Raw genomic sequence first — 18,069 nt, 5'->3', positions numbered from 1 at the left:
GCCTGCAACATCCTCCAACATGACCGGTTTGGCGGTGGGTCAATCATGGTGTGGGATGGCATTTCTTTGGGGGGCCGCACAGCACCTCCATGTGCTCGCCAGAGGTAGCCTGACTGCCATTAGGTACCGAGATGAGATCCTCAGACCCCTTGTGAGACCATATGCTGGTGCGGTTGGCCCTGGGTTCCTCCTAATGCAAGACAATGCTAGACCTCATGTGGCTGGAGTGTGTCAGCAGTTCCTGCAAGAGGAAGGCATTGATGCTATGGACTGGCCCGCCCGTTCCCCAGACCTGAATCCAATTGAGCACATCTGGGACATCATGTCTCGCTCCATCCACCAACGCCACGTTGCACCACAGACTGTCCAGGAGTTGTCGGATGCTTTAGTCCAGGTCTGGGAGGAGATCCCTCAGGAGACCATCCGCCACCTCATCAGGAGCATGCCCAGGCAGTTGTAGGGAGGTCATACAGGCACGTGGAGGCCACACACACTACTGAGCCTCATTTTCACTTGTTTTAAGGACATTACATCAAAGTTGGATCAGCCTGTAGTGTGGTTTCCACTTTAAGTTTGAGTGTGACTCCAAATCCAGACCTCCATGGGTTGATAAATTGGATTTCCATTGATTATTTTTGTGTGATTTTGTTGTCAGCACATTCAACTATGTAAAGAAAAAAGTATTTAATAAGATTATTTCTTTCATTCAGATCTAGGATGTGTTGTTTAAGTGTTCCCTTTATTTTTTTGAGCAGTATATATATATTTACAACATGTATATATATGGGGGATTGGAAATGATGCAAAGAATTACATTGCAATATATTTGCAAAATTAAAGCTGATCTTTTTAAATCTATGCGAAGGAGATGTGTTTTGCCCTGCATGAGACAAATGGTGGTCACGCCCCTACCTTTTCTAGTGTCCTAACCAACAGATACATTGCTGTATTCCCAGTCATGTGTAATCCGTAGATTAGGGCCAAATTATATTATTTCAAATGACAGAGTTTCTTATATAAACTGAAATTGTTGCATGTTGCATCTATATTTTTGTTCAGTATATAATACATATTTAATAAATGTAAAACAAATGTAAAAAAATAAAAAAATATATTATATTTCAATTGTGCTGTGCTAGCCCTTTTTCCGTGAAAAAAATACTTGACATTACATGTTCATCAGGTTGCAGCTGAACTACAAGTTCACTTCAGAGGAAGACTACAAAGAAGGACCTCAAAGATCCAAGAAGGACGCCTTTGGCGTTATGTTTTTATAGGAGAGTTGCAATCAAATAGTAAACATGATCAATGTATATATGTCTAGTCACCTGGCTCATTTTATATCGTATATAAACTAATCCACGTAATGGCTTTGTACGGTACCACTTTACGGTTTATTTGTTTCCTCTTATCACCTGTCAGGCATAAACTTGGGCAGCTCTTACCGACTGAGGACGAAAACATGGCGGCCTCCTTGCTTTTGGGTCGTCAAGGAATTCTATTTGGCCTGAGATTTGCAAAGCTTAAAAAAAAATCGTGGACTTCATATTCATTTCAGGACAATGTCAGGCAGTTCTTTCAATCGCCATATTTCTTTGGTAAGCGTTGATACTTCATTTATTGTACTAACGTTCGTTGCGGATGATGGCCGCTAGCAAACTTGCTAGCTAACCTCTTATTTATTTTCACATCACCTCACTCCTAAAAAAATACGTTTCAGCTGGATGTCACTGTATCTATGGGTCTTATTGAAGTAATATGGGTTTTATGTTTCCTTGGCTTTGCTGGACATTATCAGACGCTCGCTATTCGTTTTCTCTTGTCTTAGACGTTACAGCCGAGCTGTCAAGGTTGCGCAGATTAGGTAGCTAGCCAGTTAGCTAACGCTAGTCATAACAAATCTTGGTTTTTAGTTTGCTAGCTAGCCAGTTGGGTCATTCCTACGATTTGCCATAGTTTTGGACCTCGTACATTTAGAAATGTTTTTATTATATATTGTTTGGATTTATCAGAAAAGGACGTTTGACTTTCAGAAAAACATTTGTTAACCTCAGGCACTTTTTTTTTTTTTTTTTCTTCAACCTGTTAGTTGCAGGTTGGAAATGTGGAGCCTAAATTAGTCATAGCTCTGTGATTGAGCAAAATTGAGCTAGCATAATGGTGACTTTAACAGGATTTTATCTTCTCTATCAAACATATTTAACATTTAAAACATTTGTTAATTTTCCTTAGAATCTAGCCTAATAGGGTGGACATGTATGGGTAGGACATAGACTAACAAGGTAAAATAGATTCAACTGAGTGTTTATGTTTATTTATTTAGCTTGGTACCATTGTTTTCTCACTGAAGACATTACACTTCCTGAATGTGTTGTCATTGTAGGAAGGGGTTGTTTTCTTAAATGCATAATTACAACAAACTAACAGGGTGGAAAGTGATAAATAAAATAAATAGTCATTAAAAATACATTAGTGATGAGAGAGAATTTAACTAGGACCTGATTTGACCAACCTGAAAATCGTGTTGGTTTTTCTGTATGCTGCTCAGTGTCTCTCTACATAGCCCACTCTGTGTTCCTGCTAAAGCTGACAAAACATTGTAGCTATGTTGTAACTAAGTCAGTAATACACTGATGTAAGGTTGATCACGGTTACTCTATTTTAACCAATTCACTCATCCTACCTGGACCTTGTGCTAGGTCAGTTGAGTCATGGACATGGGGCCAGCTTTTGAAAATGGGGAAATTAGATTTAAAATAATTTGTGTTAAATTCTGCTCCCCACTTCAGATTGTGGCCCTCCTTGTTTTTGGGTGAAGCTTTTTAAAACAGACTTAACAAAATATCTAGGCCTATGATATTGATATCAAATGATATGCTGCATTTAAAACATGTTAATAAGATCACATTTTATTTGTCACATACACATGTTTAGTAGATGTTATTGCGGCTGTAGCGAAATGCTTGTGCTTCTAGCACCAACAGTGCAGTAATATCTAACAATTCACAACAATATACACATAACCTAAAAGTAAAGGAATGGAATTAATAAATATTAGGATGAGCAATGTCGGAGTGACACAGACTAAAATACAGTAGAAAATAAAATACAGTAGAATAGAATACAGTATATACATATGAGATGAGTAAAGCAAAAATATGTAAACATTATTAGTGACTAGTGTTCCATTATTAAAGTGGCCAGTGATTTCAAGTCTATATATATATATGGGGCAGCAGCCTTTAAGGTGCAGGGTTACGTAACCAGGTGGAAGCCGCCTAGTGATGGCTATTTAACAGTCTGATGGCCTTGAGGTAAAAGCTATTTTTCAGTCTCTCAGTCCTCATGAGATCCCATGACAATTGAGGGAAAAAGGCATATTACTTTTCAGTTTACTTAAAGTGCACAGGAAACATGATCTAATGGGGGTAGTATTCTAAGATTACACTTAAGATTCAATTTTCTGAAAACTGGCCCCTGGTGATGCTGTCTCTTGCTGGATCATTGCCATCGGAGCTCATAAAAATGCCCCCTGGCCCAATGATTTGGCAATTCACAAAAGTATCCAGCAGAGGGCAGCATTGTGTGTGTGTGTGTGTGTGTGTGTGTGTGTGTGTGTGTGTGTGTGTGTGTGTGCAGTACCAGTCAAGTTTGGACACACCTACTCATTCCATGTTTTTTTATTTTTTATTCTTTTCTACATTTTCTACTCTCCCGAGTGGTGCAGTGGTCTAAGGCAATGCATCTCAGTGCTAGAGGTGTCGCTACAGACCCTGGTTCGATTCCAGGCTGTATCACAACCAGCTGTGGTATTGAAGGTTCCCAAGAACAGTGGCCTCCATCATTCTTAAATGGAAGAAGTTTGGAACCACCAAGATTCTTCCTAGATCTGGCCAAACTGCGCCATCGAACCCGATGAGCTCTGTAAGAGTGACCCAGAGTTCCTCTGTAGAGATTGGGTAACCTTCCAGAAGGACAACCATCTCATAAAAGGCACATGACAGCACGCTTGGAGTTTGCCAAAAGTCACATAAAGGACTCTAACCATGAGAAACAAGATTCTCTGGTCTGATGAAACCAAAATGGAACCCTTTGGCCTGAATGCTAAGTGTCATGTCTGGAGGAAACCTGGTACCATCCCTACGGTGAAGCATGGTTGTGGCAGCATCTCCCAGGGACTGGGAGACTAGTCAGGATCGAGGGGAAAAATGAACAGAGCAATTGTACAGAGATCCTTGATGAAAACCTGCTCCAGAGCGATCATGACCTCAGACTGTGGCAAAGGTTCATCTACCAACAGGACAAGCACAGCCAAGACAATGCAGGAGTGACTTCGGGACAAGTCTGAATGTCCTTGAGTGGCCCACCCAAAGCCCTGGAGAGACCTGAAAATAGCTGTGCAGCGATGCTCCCCATCCAACCTGACCGAGTTTGAGAGGATCTGCAGAGAAGAATGGGAGAAACTCCCCAAATAACAGGTTTGCCAAGCTTGTAGCATCATACTCAAGAAGACTCGAGGCTGTAATCGCTGCCAAAGGTGCTTCAACAAAGTACTGAGTAAAGGGTCTGAATACTTTTGCAAATGTAGTATTTCTTTTTTTATACATTTGCTAAGATGTCTAAACCTGTTTTTGCTTTGTCATTTTGGGGTATTGTGTATAGATTGAGGGGGGAAAAAACAATCCGTTTTAGAATAAGGCTGTAACTACAAAATGTAGAAAAATTCAAGGGGTCTGAATGCTTTCCGAATGCACTTATGTACAGTGAGGGGAAAAAAGTATTTGACCCCCTGCTGATTTTGTGCATTTGCCCACTGACAAAGAAATAATCAGTCTATAATTTTAATGGTATGTTTATTTGAACAGTGAGAGACAGAATAACAACAAAAAATCCAGAAAAACGCATGTCAAAAATGTTGTAATGATTTGCATTTTAATGAGGGAAATAAGTATTTGACCCCTCTGCAAATCATGACTTAGTACTTATTGGTAAAACCCTTGTTGTCAATCACAGAGGTCAGACGTTTCTTGTAGTTGACCACCAGGTTTGCACACATCTCAGGAGGGATTTTGTCCCACACCTCTTTGCAGATCTTCTCCAAGTCATTAAGGTTTCGAGGCTGACGTTTGGCAACTCGAACCTTCAGCTCCATCCACAGATTTTCTATGGGATTAAGGTCTGGAGACTGGCTAAGCCACTCCAGGACCTTAATGTGCTTCTTCTTGAGCCACTCCTTTGTTGCCTTGGCCGTGTGTTTTGGGTCGTTGTCATGCTGGAATACCCATCCACGACCCATTTTCAATGCCCTGGCTGAGGGAAGGAGGTTCTCACCCAAGATTTGACGGTACATGGCCCTGTCCATCGTCCCTTTGATGCCGTGAAGTTTTTCTGTCCCCTTAGCAAAAAAACACCCCCAAAGCATAATGTTTCCACCTCCATGTTTGACGGTGGGGATGGTGTTCTTAGGGTCATGGGCAGCATTCCTCCTCCTCCAAACACAGCAAGTTGAGTTGATGCCAAAGAGCTCCATTTTGGTCTCACCTGACCACAACACTTTCACCCAGTTGTCCTCTGAATCATTCAGATGTTCATTGGCAAACTTTAGACGGGCATGTATATGTACTTTCTTGAGCAGGGGGACCTTGAGGGCGCTGCAGGATTTCAGTCCTTCACAGCATAGTGTGTTACCAATTGTTTTCTTGGTGACTATGGTCCCAGCTGCCTTGATCATTGACAAGATCCTCCCGTGTAGTTCTGGGCTGATTCCTCACCGTTCTCATGATCATTGCAACTCCACGACGTGAGATCTTACATGGAGCCCCAGGCCGAGGGAGATTGACAGTTCTTTTGTGTTTCTTCCATTTGCGAATAATCGCACCAACTGTTGTCACCTTCTCACCAAGCTGCTTGGCGATGGTCTTGTAGCCCATTCCAGCCTTGTCCCTGTTCATGAACCCCAAGACATGAATAGTTGCTCTACAAACAACCATGCGGTCCTTAATTGGTCTTAATGACATGAGTAGCTGATCTACGAGCAGTGACATTGTCCTCTCAGATCATGACACCATAGACATGAATAGTTGTCCCTTGTCCCTGACATCCTTGGAGAGCTCTTTGGTCTTGGCCATGGTGTAGAGTTTGGAATCTGATTGATTGCTTCTGTGGACAGGTGTCTTTTATACAGGTAACAAACTGAGATTAGGAGCACTCCATTTAAGAGTGTGCTCCTAATCTCAGTTCGTTACCTTTATAAAAGACACCTGGGAGCCAGAAATCTTTCTGATTGAGAGGGGGTCAAATACTTATTTCCCTCATTAAAATGCAAATCAATTTATAACATTTTTGACATGCGTTTTTCTGGATTTTTTTGTTGTTATTCTGTCTCTCACTGTTCAAATAAACCTACCATTAAAATTATAGACTGATCATTTCTTTGTCAGTGGGCAAACGTACAAAATCAGCAGGGGATCAAATGCGTTTTTCCCCTCACTGTATGTGTATGCACTTATGTATGTGTATGTATATACTGTATGAGGAAATCAAGTCATGAGAAGATTCATGTGATTCAATGCGTTTTGAGAACGAGAAAGTGAGGAATGGAATGAATAAAGAGCCACTGTCTCTGCCTTTCTGGATGATTTGACCTGCTAAGATTGAATCAGTGTAGACCTATTTGCAGACCTTAATTGGAACTGCCTAAACAGCTGGTTTGTTTCCAGGGTCAATTTGAAGTCACAGATACCATCATCTTTGCCCTTGTCTAATGAGTAGTTCAGTGATGTATTTCTATGTTGGGGCCTATTTCATGGGATTCTTTATGAAAATGAGACTTACCTAGGCCTACTGGCTGCGAGGCTCTGCATGCCTCAGTTTTCTCAATTAATTAAGAGAGCAGACTGTTAGCAGTCCTCAGGCCAGTGGTGAGTCAGATGCATGACCCAAAGCATTCTGGGATGTAAAGGTGAGCATGATGGGGCCTTGGGCTTCAGTTGTGCATGCTGCCCTGAAAATGCTTGATGTAAGAAAGTATTGCATGTGGTTCGATACCTCTCCTCAGGTATTTGACAGTATAAATCGGGGTCAGAAGTCGGAGAGGATGACCAAAAATGGTCTTGAGAAAGATGCCCCCGAAATGAGGATGATGTGACCTGTGGGACTTGATGGGCCCTTCTGGACATGCGTCCTCTGTCACCTCTGATCCAATACCCCTGCTAAAATTACCCCGACAAAGAAGAAAATCCCCATAAATAAGGAACAAACAGCCTATGCCAGGGACTCTAACCCTGTTGTTGAGCGCTTACCCTCCTGTAGGTTTTTGCTCCAACCCAAGTTGTTCTTCTATGATATAATGCAAACAAATGTTTAAGGTGGATGCCGTCACCTACTGTGCTGGAGTGTGGTCAATCGCGGTTCACAACATTAGCTCCACATTTCTAAATCCTCCTACCTAATTCAGTACTTCTGAGAAGAAGAGAAAAGAACCCTTCTAACTTCTAATATACCCTCCCCATCCCTCAAATTCTTTCTTTCCAACCCCTGTCTAACCTCAATGACCCTACACTTCAATATTTCCCTCTCTTCAACATGCTCACAACAATATAACACATACTCCCAGTTCATCCACCATACCCTCCAGACACAAACGACTCACATGCTTGCCAACCAGATGTAGTGACAAGTAGCGCAATTGAGCAAACATCACTCTTCCTTCCTAATCTGATTTTTGAATCTTGGTCCACTGACATTTTCTTTGGAGGGTATATACATGTAATCGCTGCCAAACGGCTCAGTCCCATCTCCTCTGCCACACATCTATCAAAATGGCTCTTATCTTACATTTGGCCTCACCTGTACCCAGTGGAACAATCATATTTAATTATATCTAGTTTTAAAGCTCTTTTGGCTCTGGTCTACAATTTCATTCCCTTCCACACCTGAATAGGCTGGGAGAATCTCACTACTATTCAGTCTCTCAATTCTCCATAGGAACATTAATGCCTCCCATAGTAGGTCACTCCTATTTAGATTTGCCAAATGGCAAACTATTCAATACAGACAGGGAATCTGAGTGTACTATTGTTCTGACAGGTTGAACAACCCCAGTTGCAATTATTATTTTTAAATAAATGTAACCTTTTAACTAGGCAAGTCCGTTAAGAACAAATTATTATTTACAATGATGGCCAAACACGGACGACGTTGGGCCAATTGTGCGCTGCCCTATGGGACTCCCAAACAAGGCCGGATGTGATACAGCCTGGAACTAACATGGTTCAGCTTATCAACCAGCTAATTATTAGAATCAGGTGTGCTAGTTTAGTGTTGGAGTGAACCTATAGGACGGTAGCTCTCCAGGAACAAGGTTGGAGAGCCCTGGCCTAATCCTAGTCAAAATGAAAAAAGAAGCCAGACAAATTAGCTTATAATTAAGGTTAATTTGAACTAGTGATCTTTCTGCTGTGTGCCGGTAATGGATTGTAAAGACCTTCTGTGGATCTGATTATGATAATAGAGATTTTGGAAGGCTGGGATAAAAATAGAGCCTGTGATGAAAATGTTGAAAATGACGACAGGCGGGGCAGGGCAATGTTTTACAGACAGGAATTGGTCTGCAAGCTCCTGTCATGGTGGTCACGGCCCTTACATTCTCTATCTCTCTGCCTGTCTCTGTGTGTCTCAACAAACGCACACACTCAATTGCACATTGGCTTCCCCTGCCTGTTCGGATTAAGAGAGCTAGGGTTATGAATGGGAGGTTTCAGCGGGTGTGCTTTCAGGGCATTGTTGTGCAGATATGTGCTCATCCAGGCCTGTGTTCTTCACACATGACATGCAGAGCAGAAGGAGACCTTCGTACGTGAACGGCAAAAACAACACATGAACAACAACACGAGCACCAGTACATGAGGTTCCCTCTGTTCACCCACAGCCATGGCTCATCACCATGTATCTTTCGGGCCTTGCAAGCCATTTCTTATCCACTAGTTATATCTAAAGGTCTGCATTCTAGCATTTGTCATTCTCAGGCAGCATAACATTGTAATACTCAGTATTACAAGGAGGTGACTTAGTTGGGCACTAGCATGGCCAGCCCAATGCCTACATGACCTTGAGCCAGCTGAACTATTGTCTTCTGAGTGGCTCCAGCTGCTGTGGACGGCTAGGTCCCAGGCTGTGGTGGCCCAGTGGGTGACAGGGCTACCAGCCCGAGGCAAATATGTCAGCCGCCATCGCAGCCTACTTTTGATCTGCCTGCACTGCTCTCTCTTCTGTCGCCAGTGTGCTGTCGGCTTCCTGTGGCCTGGTGGCTTTGATCTCTCCCTGTCAGTGGATGAGTGCTGAGGCATGAACCCCACAGCTCTCACCCCCTCTCCTATTGCCTCCTACTGTACCACTTCTTTCTTCTTCGTAAGCGCCTATGCATTTCTAGGCTCCTAACTTTCTGCTCCTCTTCCATCTCAAAAGACTGACTGAATATAGCCTAGCTTGCCTTTTTAATGGACTTATTTGATGTCACACAGACCCAATCAGAATAGGATATACACTACATGCCCAACAGTATGTGGACACCTGCTCTTAGAACATCTCATTCCAAAATCATGGGCATTAATATGGCGTTGCCCCCTCCCCCCTTTTTGCTGCTATAACAGCCTCCACTCTTCTGGGAAGCCTTTCCACTAGATGTTGGAACACTGCTGCAGGGACTTGCTTCCATTCAGACATGAGCAATAGTGAGGTCGGGCACTGATGTTGGGCGAATAGGCCTGGCTGCAGTCGGTATTCCAATTAATCTCAAAGGTGTTCGATGGGGTTGAGGTCAGGGCTCCGTGCAGGCCAGTCAAGTTCTTCCACACCAATCTTGACAAACCATCTCCGCATGGACCTTGCTTTGTGCACAGGGCATTGTCATGCTGAAACAGGAAAGGGCATTCCCCAAACTGTTGCCACACAGTTGGAAGCACAGAATCGTCTAGAATGTCATTGTATGCTGTAGCGTTAAGATTTACCTTAAGTGGAACTAAGGGGCCTAGCCCGAACCATGAAATACAGCCCCAGACCATTATTCCTCCTCCACCAAACTTTAGAGTTGGCACTATGCATTGGGGCAGGTAGTGTTCTCCTGACATCCGTCAAATCCAGATTTGTCTGTCGTACTGCCAGATGCTGAAGCATGATTCATCACTCCAGAGAACGTGTTTCCACTGCTCCAGAGTTCAATGGCGGCGAGCTTTACACCACTCCAACCGAGGCTTGGCATTGCACATGGTGAGATTAGGCTTGTGTGTGGCTGCTCGGCCATGGAAACCCATTTCATGAAGCTCACGACGAACAGTTCTTGTGCTGACATTTTTTCCAGAGGCAGTTTGGAACTCGGTATTGTGTGTGTGTGTTGTGACAGAGGACAGACGATTTTATTACTCAGATGTGAGCTTGTGTGGCCTACCACTTCGCACCTGAGGCGGTGTGGCTCCAAAACATTTCCACTTCACAATAACAGCACTTACAGTTGACAGGGGAAGCTTTAGCAGGGCAGAAATTTGACACACTGACTTTTTGGAAAGGTGGCATTCTATGACATTGCCTCATTGAATGTCACTGAGCTCTTCAGTAAGGCCATTCTACTGAACATGTTTGTCTTTGGAGATTGCATGGCTGTTTGCTCAATCTTATATATCTGTCTGCAACGGGTGTGGCTGAAATAGCCGAATTCACTAATTTGAAGGGGTGTCCACATACTTTTGTGTGTATATAGTGTAGCATAGGCCTATTTATGCATTTATGTTCAATAGACTTCTAGTTATGTAGACTAGAGTGAAAATGTCCTTCCTGGTTATAGATGAGCATGTATTGCTACTTGTGATCTGACTGGTGTTGATGTGTTCTCTCTTTCCTCTAGGGGCTGCACCAGTCAAAGTGGAGATGCCTGCTCTCTCTCCCACCATGGAGGAGGGAAACATCGTCAAATGGTTGAAGAAAGAAGGTAAGAGAGCCGTGCCTCCATTTGTCAATGTTCACAACATACTCAGCTTTTCTGTTGCATACAGACTACAGTGCGACATATAATCTAGCCTACTACACAAATCCAATATGGTTGATTTTAATTTTACATCTCCATCCATATACCTTCATAAAGACACACTCATCACCCTAAACACATTCTACATTTTGAGATGTTAATAATGACTGTGAATATTCCATGGTCCAGTTAATTAAATCTTGGCAGTTTAGTGTTTGTGAGATTAGCCAGCTCTCCTAATTTATTAACGAGGAGAAAAGCAGTGTCATGTTTCTCCCTTTCTCCACCCCGGAGTGATAGGGGGCCATTGTTAATTTTTGACCGTGTGACATCACATCCTTCTACACAGCAGTCAGAGCCCAGGCATGCTGAGAAAGTAAGGCACCTGAGGACTGCTGCCATTTAATTGGCCCAGAGAAAGTTGGCGTTGTCTATGTCACCAGGTTGCAACGCTGTTCCCTCCTTGCCATCATAGCCACATAGCCTTGGGTCTTTGGCCTGGTTTGCTATCTACCTCTCTGAGTGTAGTGTATAAAGCCACTGCCTGTCACCACGGGAGTATCCCAAAGCTCGACCCTAGGCCCCACACTCTTAGGCCTCACTCCCCCCTATCTGAGATCTACTGCAGCCCTCAACCTCCACATACAACACCTGTTCTGCCAGTCACATTCTGTTAAAGGTCCCCAAAGAACACACATCCCTGGGTCGTTCCTCTTTTCAGTTCGCTGCAGCTAGCCACTGGAACGAGCTGCAACAAACACTCAAAGACAGTTATCTCAATCTCTTCATTCAAAGACTCAATCATTGACACTTACTGACAGTTGTGCCTGCTTTGCGTGGTGTATTCTTGTTTCTACCTTCTTGCCCTTTGTGCTGTTGTCTGTGCCCATGTGTTTTGCTGCTGCCATGTTGTGTTGCTACCATGCTGTGTTGTCGTCTTCGGTCTCTCTTTATGTAGTGTTGTGGTTAGTGATCCACTGATATTACATTTTTGCCCGATACTGATATCCGATATTTTCCTTCCCCCCAACAAAACGATACCGATAACCGATATTTAACATTTTAGCGGCCTTTTAACCTCTATGGGCTATGTGGGACGCAAGCGTCCCACCCCTGGTACAACCTATCAACAACAGGTGAAATATCAAGAGCGCCAAATTTGAAAACAATTAAATGTCATAATTCAAATTTCTCAAACATACAACTATCTTACACCCTTTGAAAGATAAACATCTCCTTAATCTAACCACGTTGTCCGATTTCAAAAAGGCTTTACGGCGAAAGCATAAAGTTAGATTATGTTAGGAGAGTACATGGAAAATAGCTGTGTGTAATGTTTTGTCAATGCAAAGACACGCGTCACCAAAAGCAGAAAACCAGCTAAAATTATGCACTAACCTTTGACAATCTCCATCAGATGACACTCCTAGGACATTATGTTAGACAATACATGCATTTTTAGTTCTATCAAGTTCATATTTATATCCAAAAACAGCGTTTTACTATGGCGTTGATGTTGAGGAAATCTTTTCCCTCCAATACCGCCGGTCAAATCAGCACAACAAATTAAATAATTACTATTCGAAAACATTGGTAAAATATTATATTGTCATTCAAAGAATTATAGATTTACATCTCTTGAACGCAACCGGATTGCCAGATTTAAAAATAACCTTACTGGGAAATCACACTTTGCAATAATCTGAGCACTGCGCCCAGAAAAATACGCTTTGCGATACAGACTAACCGCCATGTTGGAGAGATCTAAAATACTATGTAAATAATCCATTACCTTTGATTCTCTTCATCAGATGTCACTTCCAGGAATCCCAGGTCCATAACGAATGTATGGAATGTATGGAATGTACGGACTTCTCTTCATGAAAGAGGGGAGAAAAAATATTTACGTTCGTTCAAACATGTCAAACGTTGTATAGCATAAATCATTAGTGCCTTTTTCAACCAGAACATGAATAATATTCAAAGCGGACGATTGCATTTTCTTTTAAAACGTATTGGAACGAGAGTACCCAACATGAACTCGCGCGCCAGAGTCTTGTCGGCCACCACCGTTCCAAGGCTCTTGTTCGTTCAGTTCTCACAGTAGAAGACTCAAACAACTTTGTAAAGACTGGTGACATCTAGTGGAAGCCATAGGAAGTGCTCAACGATTAATAAGCCCTGTGTGTTTCAATGGCATAGGCTTAAAGGTAATTCAACACATCAGGTATCCACTTCCTGTCAGAATTTGTCTCAGGGTTTTGACTGCCATATGAGTTCTGTTATACTTACAGACACCATTCAAACAGTTTTAGAAAATTCTAGAAAATGTTTTCTATCCAAACCTGAACAATAATATGCATATTCTAGCTTCTGAGTTGGTGTAGGAGGCAGTTAATATTTTTTTTACTCAAAATTCTCAATACTGCCCCCTATCCCCAACAGGTTTTAATTAAGCATTCTAGTCTAGTTAAATAGTTAACACACACACATGGACTCAGCTGTCTAAAGTAGAGGTCGACCGATTAATCGGCATGGCCGATTTAATTAGGGCCGATTTCAAGTTTACATTGCATTCCACGAGGAAACTGCGTGGCAGGCTGGCCACCTGTTACGCGAGTGCAGCAAGGAGCCAAGGTATGTTGCTAGCTAGCATTAAACGTATCTTATAAAAAAACAATTAAACCTTCACATAATCACGAGTTAACTACACATGGTTGATGATATTATTAGGTTAACCTCTCTGGGGTATGTGGGACGCACTCGCCAACAGCCAGTGAAATAGCAAGGCGCCAAATTCAAAACAACAAAAATCTCATAATTCAAATTTCTCAAACATACAACTATTATATCCCATTTTAAAGATACACTTCTCGTTAATCCAATCACAGTGTTCGATTTCAAAAAGGCTTTACGGCGAAAGCAGAACATTCGATTATGTTAGGACAGCGCCTAGACAAGAAAAACCACACAGCCATTTTCCAGTAAGGAGAGGCGTCACAAAAACCAGAAATACAGCAAAAATGAACCTCTTTCTAGGGTATGTGGGACGAAATCGTCCCACGTACTCAACAGCCAGTGAAATCCCGTGGTGCGATATTCAAATACCTTAGAAATGCTATTACTTCAATTTCTCAAACATATGACTATTTTACACCATTTTAAAGACAAGACTCTCGTTAATCTAACCACACTGTCCGATTTCAAAAAGGCTTTACAACGAAAGCAAAACATTAGATTATGTCAGCAGAGTACCCAGCCAGAAATAATCAGACACCCATTTTTCAAGCTAGCATATAATGTCACATAAACCCAAACCACAGCTAAATGCAGCACTAACCTTTGATGATCTTCATCAGATGACACTCCTAGGACATTATGTTATACAATACATGCATGTTTTGTTCAATCAAGTTCATATTTATATCAAAAAACAGCTTTTTACATTAGCATGTGACGTTCAGAACTAGCATACCCACCGCAAACTTCCGGTGAATTTACTAAATTACTCACGATAAACGTTCACAAAAAACATAACAATTATTTTAAGAATTATAGATACAGAACTCCTTTATGCAATCGCTATGTCCGATTTTAAAATAGCTTTTCGGCAAAAGCACATTTTGCAATATTCTGAGTAGGTAGCTCGCCATCACGGGCTAGCTAATTTGACGCCCACCAAATCTGAGTTTGGCACTCACCAAACTCAGATTTACTATAAGAAAAATTGGATTACCTTTGCTGTTCTTCGTCAGAATGCACTCCCAGGACTTCTACTTCAATAACAAATGTTGGTTTGGTTCAAAATAATCCATAGTTATGTTCTAATATCCTCTGTTTTGTTCGTGCGTTCAAGACACTAGCCGAAGGGTGACGCGCCCGGCGCGTTTCGTGACAAAAAAAATCTAAATATTCCATTACCGTACTTCGAAGCATGTCAACCGCTGTTTAAAATCTATTTTTATGCGATTTTTCTCGTAAAAAAGCGATAATATTCTGACCGGGAAACCCTGTTTTCGTTCAAAGACTGAAAATAAAAACATGGAGTCGTCTCGTGCACACGCGCCCCAGTCTCATTGTTCTCAGATCGACCACTTACCAAATGCGCTACTGTTTTTCAGCCATGGCCTGCAAAGTCATCATTCAACGTTCTGGCGCCCTCTGAGAGCCTATGGGAGCCGTAGGAAGTGTCACGTTACAGCAGAGATCCTCAGTTTTCAATAAAGAGAGTGTAGAAGGCCAAAAAATGGTCAGAAAGGGCACTTCCTGTAAGGAATCTTCTCAGGTTTTTGCCTGCCATATGAGTTCTGTTATACTCACAGACACCATTCAAACAGTTTTAGAAACTTTAGGGTGTTTTCTATCCAAATCAAACAATTATATGCATATTCTAGTTTCTGGGCAGGAGTAATAACCAGATTAAATCGGGTACTTTTTTTATCCGGCCGTGCAAATACTGCCCCCTACCCTAGAGAGGTTAATCACTAACCTTTGATGATCTTCATCAGATGGCACTCATATAACTTCATGTTACACAATACATGTATGTTTTGCTCGATAAAGTTCATATTTATATCCAAAAACCCCATTTTACATTGGCGTGTAATGTTCAGAAATGTTTTGCCTCCCAAAACTTCCGGTGAATGAGCACATCAATTTACAGAAATACTCATCATAAACGTTGATAAAATATACAACTGTTATTCAAATAATTATTGATTCACTTCTCCTTAATGCAACCGCTGTGTCAGATTTCAAAAAAGCTTTACGGCGAAAGCAAACTTTGCAATAATCTGAGTACAGCGCCATACAGATACCCGCCATTTTGGAGTCAACAGAAATCACAAATAACATTGTACATGTTCACTTACCTTTGATCTTCATCGGAATGCACTCCCAGGAATCCCAGTTCCACAGTAAATGTTCGTTTTGTTCGATAAAGTTCATCTTTATGTCCGAATACCTCCATTTTGTTCCGTTCAGTCGAGTAATCCAAATGCACTGTGCTCGCGCAGAAAGTTCAGACGAAAAGTCAAAAAAGTTATATTACAGTTCGTAGAAACATGTCAAACGATGTATAGAATCAATCTTTAGAATTTTTTTTAATCATAAATCTTCCATAATATTCCAACCGGACGATTCCTTTGTCTTCAGAAATGAAAAGGAACACACCTAACTCTCATGGGAGTCCGTGCGATTGAGCTCATGACATTTTCTCAGTCATCTGACTCCATATGCTCTTATTCTCTCCCCATTCACAGTAGAAGAATGAAACAACATCCTAAAGACTGTTGACATCTAGTGGAAGCCTTAGGAAGTGCAAAATGACCCCACAGACACTGTGTATTAGATAGGCAATCACTTGAATAACTACAAACCTCAGATTTCCACACTTCCTGGTTGGAATTTTTTACCTGCCATATGAGTTATGTTATACTCACAGACATAATTCAAACAGGTTTAGAAACTGCAGAGTGTTTTCTATCCAAATCTACTAATTATATGCATATCCTACCTTCTGGGCCTGAGTAGCAGGCAGTTTACTCTGGGCACGCTTTTCATCTGGACGTCAAAATACTGCCCCCTACCCAAGAGAGGTTAACTAGCTTGACCTGCATATTTAGGTAAAAGTTAAAAGAAATTCATGTTAGGCAATATTAACTAAGACAGTTGTCACTTCTCTTGCGTTCATTGCACCAAACAGTTTGGGCAGGCTGGCTCGTTGCAAACTAATTTTCCAGAATTTTACATAATTATGACATAACATTGAAGGTTGTGCAATGTAACAGCCATATTTAGACTTAGGGTTGCCACCCATTTGATAAAATACGGAACGGTTACGTATTTCACTGAAAGAATAAACATTTTGTTTTCGAAATGATAGTTTCCGGATTTGACCATATTAATGACAAAGGCTCGTATATCTGTTTATTATAATTAAGTCTATGATTTGATAGAGCAGTCTGACTGAGCAGTGGTAGGCAGCAGCAGGCTCATAAGCATTCATTCAAACTTTACTGCATTTGCCAGCAGCTCTTAGTAATGTTTGAAGCACAGATGCTGTTTATGACTTCAAGCTTATCAACTCCTGAGATTAGGCTGACAATACTTAAGTGCCTATTAGAACATCCAATAGTCAAAGTTATATGAAATACAAATGGTATATCGAGAAATAGTCGACACGTCATAATTCCTATAATAACTACAACCTAAAACTTCTTAACTGGGAATATTGAAGAACTGGGAATATTGAACCACTAGCTTTCATATGTTCTGAGCAAGGAACTTAAACATTAGCTTTTTTACATGGCACATATTGCACTTTTACTTTCTTCTCTAACACAGTGTTTTTGCATTATTTAAACCAAATTGAGCATGTTTCATTATTTATTTGAGACTAAATATATGCCAATATATGCCTTAGGTGCCTGCTTTGTCCCCTCCTGTACTCTCTTTTTTTACCCACAACTGCGTGGCCACACACGACTCCAATACCATCATTAAGTTTTCTGACGACACAACAGTGGTAGGCCTGATCACAGATTACGATGAGACAGCCTATAGGGAGGAGCTTCAGAGACCTGGCAGTGGTGCCAGGACAACAACCTTTCCCTCAGTTAAACAAAGTAGCGGACACGGAGAGCCGAGCATGCGCACATTCACATCGACGGGGCTGTAGTGGAGCTGGTCGAACTTCGACGTCCAAATCTATCGTGGTCCAAACACACCAACCCAGTCACAGTCGTGAAGAGGGCACGATAGTGTCTCTTCCCCCTCAGGAGGCTGAAAAGAATTGGCATGGGTCAGCATATCCTCAGAGTTTTACAGCTGCACCATCGAGAGAATCTTGACTGGCTGCGTCACCGCTTGGTATGGCAACTTCTTGGCATCCACAAGGCGCTACTGAAAGTAGTGCGTACGACCCAGTACATCACTGGGGCCGAGCTCCCTGCCATCCAGAACCTCTGTACCAGGTGGTGGCAGGAAGGCCCAAAACATTGTCAGACTCAAGCCAACCTAGCAACGGACTGTTCTCTCTACTACCGCACAGC

At 41.9% G+C, this 18,069-nt stretch overlaps 1 protein-coding gene across 1 annotated transcript in view; it reads left to right on the top strand.

Moving 5' to 3' along the window:
• Positions 1–1,418: 1,418 nt before the first annotated feature.
• Positions 1,419–18,069, top strand: part of pdhx (pyruvate dehydrogenase complex component X) — a 74,167-nt gene continuing 57,516 nt past the window's right edge. The window contains exons 1-2 of the mRNA XM_029696667.1: positions 1,419–1,598; positions 10,898–10,981. Of these exons, the coding sequence (XP_029552527.1) occupies positions 1,463–1,598; positions 10,898–10,981 (220 nt within the window). The 5' untranslated portion in view covers positions 1,419–1,462. The remainder of the gene's footprint in view (positions 1,599–10,897; positions 10,982–18,069) is intronic.

This window comes from Salmo trutta, chromosome 17 (genome assembly GCF_901001165.1).
Source record: "Salmo trutta chromosome 17, fSalTru1.1, whole genome shotgun sequence".
Lineage (NCBI taxonomy): Eukaryota > Metazoa > Chordata > Actinopteri > Salmoniformes > Salmonidae > Salmo > Salmo trutta.
Note: the sequence above shows the minus strand (reverse complement) of the source record. Positions and strands in the feature narration are given on the sequence as shown.